Raw genomic sequence first — 6,000 nt, forward strand, 5'->3', positions numbered from 1 at the left:
CAAAAATACCTATCTGAGCCCAATCTTGATTCAGCAGCTCTCTCCTCACTGGACAACGAGGCAGCAGTGGGAGCCATTGGCTCCCGCTGCTGTCAATCACAGCCAGTTAGGAGAGAGCAGGGGCGGGCCAAGCTGTGCTGTTTGTATCAATAGACACACACAGCCTAGCTCAGGATCCAGCCTACACATCTGCCGCCCCCCCCCCCCCCCCCCAAGAAGAGGTTCGGGGACCACCGCTTGCTTTGGGAGCTGGAGCGCAGGCGGGGGACCGTAAAAATAAAAGAATAAAACACCCTTTACAATGACTTTAAACCCAATAATATGAATGGAAGTGAAATGATAGAAAACATGTGGAGTGCAGAGTACAGAACACCTCGAGGAAGTAATCCATTAGAGGTCATTGTAGAGGGGAGAGCACGTGTAGTAACCACACACAGTCACACTATACCAATGACAGGATACTGAACTCTGCAAGGTGAATGCATTCATGAGAAGTCATATGCAGGACAGACAGACAGACAGAGACACACAGACAGAGACACACAGACAGACAGAGACACACAGAGACAGACAGAGACAGAGACAGAGACAGAGACAGACAGACAGAGACAGGCAGACAGAGACACACAGAGACAGACACACACACACACACAGACAGACAGACACACAGACAGAGACAGACACACAGAGACACAGACACACAGACACACAGACACACAGAGACACAGACAGAGACAGAGACACAGACACACAGACACAGACACACAGACACAGACACACAGACAGACAGAGACAGAGACAGACAGAGACAGACACACAGACAGAGACAGACACACAGACAGAGACACAGACACACAGACAGAGACACAGACACACAGACAGAGACACAGACAGACAGACAGAGACACAGACAGACAGACAGAGACACAGACAGACAGAGACACAGACACAGACACACAGACAGAGACACAGACAGACAGAGACACAGACAGACAGACAGAGACACAGACAGACAGACAGAGACACAGACAGACAGAGACACAGAGACACAGACAGAGACACAGACAGACAGACAGAGACACAGACAGACAGAGACACAGAGACACAGACAGAGACACAGACAGACAGACACAGACAGACAGACACATGGAAGTATAGCTGTAGTCAGGGGTGTCTTTTGGCATAAATCAGTAGATTCTGGTTGACGGTTGTAAATACACACACACACACACAGTCTGCTGAGGCCGCCGTGCCCTGTACACTTCAATGACAGATTGTCGGTGGCCGCCGTGCCCTGTACACTTCAATGACAGATTGTCGGTGGCCGCCGTGCCCTGTACACTTCAATGACAGATTGTCGGCGGCCGCAGCACTTTGTGGCCGTTCTCACAGTCAGCAATCACTGCAGGTAAACTCCGGCTGTGTGAATAGACAACCTGTCATTGAAGTGTATGGGGGGGGGGGGGGGGGGTCGGCCGCTGCAGGTACCCGCTCACACGTGTCAACCGCAGCTACAGGGATCAGTAGATTCCTACCACTGCCAATCACACCGCAGCAAAATATCCATGAGAATGTAGCCTTAGATAGAGAGAAAGATATACAAAAGATAGAGATTGATAGATAGAAAGACATACAGATAGTGTGGCTGTACATGGTTGCTGCATGTCTAACAGTGACAGGTTACGACGGTCACATTATACCACATGTGTGATCACATGGTTGCAGTAGAGATCAGAGTTCTGTAGACATGAAGGTGTCACTACATTGAAGAACTCATTGCAGAGATCAAATACAGAATGTGCGCCTATTTTTTAGTATATATATAATCACATTGCTGCAATACACATACATGCAATGGATACATACACTATATTGTCAAAAGTATTGGGACACCTGCCTTTACCCGCACATGAACTCTAATGACATCCCAGTCTTAGTCTGTAGGGTTCAATATTGAGTTGGCCCCACCCTTTGTCACTATAACGGCTTCACCTCTTCTGGGAAGGCCGTCCACAAGGTTTAGGAGTGTGTCTATGGGAATGTTTGACCGTTCTTCCAGAAGTGCATTTGTGAGGTCAGGGACTGATGTTGGTGCTTCTAACTGCCCCCACCACCGCACCAATCACCCCCGGCTGTCCCCCTCTGTTCTGCCCGGGTCCTTCTCTGGGTCCCCTTCTGTGCTCCCCATGTCCTGATGCGCTTCATCTGCGGGACCACCTCTGTGTCCCCCTGCATCCTCCCCAACTCCCCATGTCCTGCTCCGAGTCCTGATCCATTTCATCCTCAGGCCCTCCCCCCCCTCCCCCCCCCGTGTCCTCCTCAGGGTCCTCCCTGGCTCTCTGTCCTGCTCCGGGTCCCCCTCTGTGCCCTCCTCAGTGTCCCCCTGTGTCCTCCCTGGCTCTCCGTTTCTTGCCCTAGGTCCCGATCTATTTTATCCTCCGGGGTCCCCCTGCATCCTCCCAACTCCCTGTGTCCCGATCTATTTTGTCCTCCGGGTCCCCCTCTGCGTCCTCCCCGGCTCTCCGAGTTCCGATCTGTTTTGTCCTCCGGGGTCCCCCTGCATCCTCCCAACTCCCTGTGTCCCGATCTATTTTATCCTCCGGGGTCCCCCTGCATCCTCCCAACTCCCTGTGTCCCGATCTATTTTGTCCTCCGGGTCCCCCTCTGCGTCCTCTCCGAGTTTCAATCTATTTTGTCCTCCAGGCCCCCCCCTGTGTCCTCCCCCGGGTCCCCCTGCATCCTCCCTGGCCCTCTGTGTCCTGCTTCGGGTCCCGCTCAGTTTCATCCTCGGGTCCACCTCGGTGTCCTTCTCCAGGTCCTGATCCGTTTTGATCCACGGGGGCCCCTGCGTCCTCCCCGGCTCTCCGTGTCCTCCTCTGGTCCCCCAATGTCCCGGATCTGTCAGGATGGAGAGCAGAGGAAGGAGCCGGTAAATCTGTCATTTACGGAGTCCTTCCTTTCCTGAATGGACAGAGTCACCGACTCCATATATTTATAATTGAAACATTGTAACTGGTGTTTACGATGCTTCCGTTTATGAATGGAGAGGAGACAGAGTCTCCTCTCCATTCATCTCCAGTGCAGCTGAGGCTACAGAGAAAAAGGACTGGGGAATCCGTGTCCTGCGTTCCTTTATCTTAAAAAGGGGGAGATGTCAGACTCCGAATATTAGAAATAGAAGAAGGAAGATGGACAGCCGCACTCCGAAATAACTTAAAAGAAAGCTGTCTTTATTTTCAACTGAAACATTTACAGTCACCGCAACCACAAGACAGGACAGCCGACGCGTTTCGCACTCTAAACTAGTGCTTAGTCATGGCTCCTAATATCTGACCAAAGCCGTCACCCCCCCTAACATTGATGAAAATAATAATAATAATAATAATAATAATAATAATAATTAATATTATTTAAAAGTAAAATTGTAAAAAAAAAAAAAAACACACACGCCCCAACACGGTCCACCCCCTTTAAAAAAAAAATATTATATATAAAATTGAAAAAATATATTTTATTATTTATATACAAGAAAAAAAATTATATATATATATATATATATATATATATATATATATATATATATCGTGTTTCCCCGAAAATAGGCCCGGGTCTTATATTAATTATGCCAACAAAAGACACAGTAGGGCTTATTTTCGGGGTAGGTCTTACCATGTAATGTGCTGTCTTCTCTCCCCCTCTCCCTCCCTGCCTGTCAGGAATCCCCAGTGTGAACCGAGTTAAAATGCTTGTACAATCCTACAATCCACTCTATTACAGTATTATATAATGTACAATGTGTGTGTTTCTGTAATATAATTGTGCCAAATACCTTCGTTATAGCGCCGATCTGCACTTCTGTTACCCGCCGAAGCTCTCTTCCCCGCAAGTATATTACAGAAACACACACATTGTACATTATATACTACTGTAATAGAGTGGATTTTAGGAGTTTACAAGCATTTTTAACTAGGGCTTATTTTCGGGGTAGGTCTTATATTGCAGCCCTCCTGGAAAATAATGCTAGGTCTTATTTTTAGGGTAGGTCTTATTTTTGGGGAAACAGGGTGTATATATATATATATATATATATATATATATATATATATTTTTTTTTTTTTATTGTAAAAAAAAAATATTAATATTTAAAAATATTGTTAAAAAAATAAATAATAATAATAATAATAATAATAATAATAATAATAATAATAATAATAATAATAATAATATATATATATATATATATATATATATATATATATATATATATATATATATATAATAAAAAAATGAAAAAATAAACACTGGCACATGTGCTACTGTCACATGACATTTGAAAAAAAAAAAGTATTGGTAATCTGTATCTGTACTTGGAAAAAAAATAAAATAAATAAGTATCAGTACCCTGTCTCAAAAAAGTGGTGCAACCTTAATTCCAACAATGTCATTATATTATATACACAATATCAGTAATGATACACGTATGATCACATCGTTGCAATACATATACAATGGTGCACCCGTGTAATATTCATGCAGTAGAGATCAGAGCGCTGTATATGTGTCATTGTATTAGAGAATTGCAGAGATCAGATACAGAATGTGATATATTAGTAGCACTCATCCCCTCCCATGTATGGTGATGACAGGTTGCAGTAGAGATCAGAGTTCTGTATAGGTATTATTACATTAGAAGATCTGATTGGATACAGAATGTGATAGATAATAATAATATTCCCCCCCCCCCCCCTCCCATGTATGGTGATGATGACAGGTGGCAGTAGAGATCAGAGGCCCAGATTCACAGCCGAGATACGCCGTTGTATCTCTGTTTCTATCTATGCGCCTGATACATAGAATCAGTTACGCATAGATATCCCTAAGATCCGACAGGTGTAATTGTTTCACACTGTCGGATCTTAGGATGCAATACCGCGGCCGCCGCTGGGGGGGAGTTTGCGTCGTAAACCAGCGTCGGGGTATGCAAATTAGGAGTTACGGCGATCCACGACAGTTTTTCGCGTTCGCTACGTCGCCGCTACTCTAGTTTCCCGTCGCAAAGTTAGTCGTCGTTTTGGGTGCCCTAACTTTACACAGCAATCGTATGTGCTGTGTATAAAGTATGGCCGTCGTTCCCGCGTCGAAATTAAAAAATTCACGTCGTTTGCGTAAGTCGTCCGGGAATACGGAAGTACGCTACGCGCGTCGCCGTTCGAAAAAATGACGTCACTTCGCGCAAAGCGCGGCGGGAATTTTGAAACGAAGCATGCGCAGTGGGTCTGGCGCGGGAGCGCGCCTAATTTAAATGGCACACGCCCCTTTAAGTTACGCGGGCTTACGCCGGAGGCCACCAGCGTAAGTTTTCATTGCAAGTGCTCTGTAAATCAGGCACTTGCGATGAAAACTTGCGGCGGTGTAACGTATCTACGATATGTTACGCCGCCGCAGTTCTACGTGAATCTGGCCCATAGTTCTGTATAGGTGACATTACATTAGATGATTGCAGAGATCAGATACAGAATGTATTATTATATTAGTAGCACTCATGCCTTCTATGTATGGTGGTGATGACAGATTGCAGTAGACGTCAGAGTGCTACAGACATGAAAGGATCCATAGGTATGAGGTGTCCTATGACGTCACGCCTCTGCAGTCACACACACACGTGTGATAGGACACCCCCTCCACACACAGCCCCGGCTCTCTCTCTCACCTTCAGCAGGTCCAGCGGGTGTGTGCAGCAGGCCGCCCCGCAGGAGGCCAGGCCCCCGAAGTACCACCGAGACACCCTCCGCTCCGCCATCTCCCCGGCTCTTCTCCCCCGGATCCGGGCGCGCGGCACAGACCAAGGGCCAGGGGCGGAGCCGTGCCTGAGAGAACGAGAAGGGCCGGGGCCAATCGGAGAGCAGCGCGAGGCGAGGCCCCGCCCAGCCTCAGCGCTGGCCAAACCACGAGACGCGGCACGCCTTAAAGCGGCGACGGGGGGAGGCGTGGTGGGCCCGG

The 6,000-nt window shown here is 47.1% G+C and overlaps 1 protein-coding gene across 1 annotated transcript in view; it reads right to left on the reverse strand.

The window, feature by feature from the left end:
• SLC25A10 (solute carrier family 25 member 10) overlaps positions 1 to 5,800 on the reverse strand; it is a 35,966-nt gene extending 30,166 nt beyond the window's left edge. Inside the window, exon 1 of the mRNA XM_040330825.1 lies at positions 5,711 to 5,800. Within this exon, the coding sequence (XP_040186759.1) occupies positions 5,711 to 5,800 (90 nt within the window). The remainder of the gene's footprint in view (positions 1 to 5,710) is intronic.
• Between the last annotated feature and the right edge of the window lie 200 nt (positions 5,801 to 6,000).

Source organism: Rana temporaria, chromosome 12 (assembly GCF_905171775.1).
Source record: "Rana temporaria chromosome 12, aRanTem1.1, whole genome shotgun sequence".
NCBI lineage: Eukaryota > Metazoa > Chordata > Amphibia > Anura > Ranidae > Rana > Rana temporaria.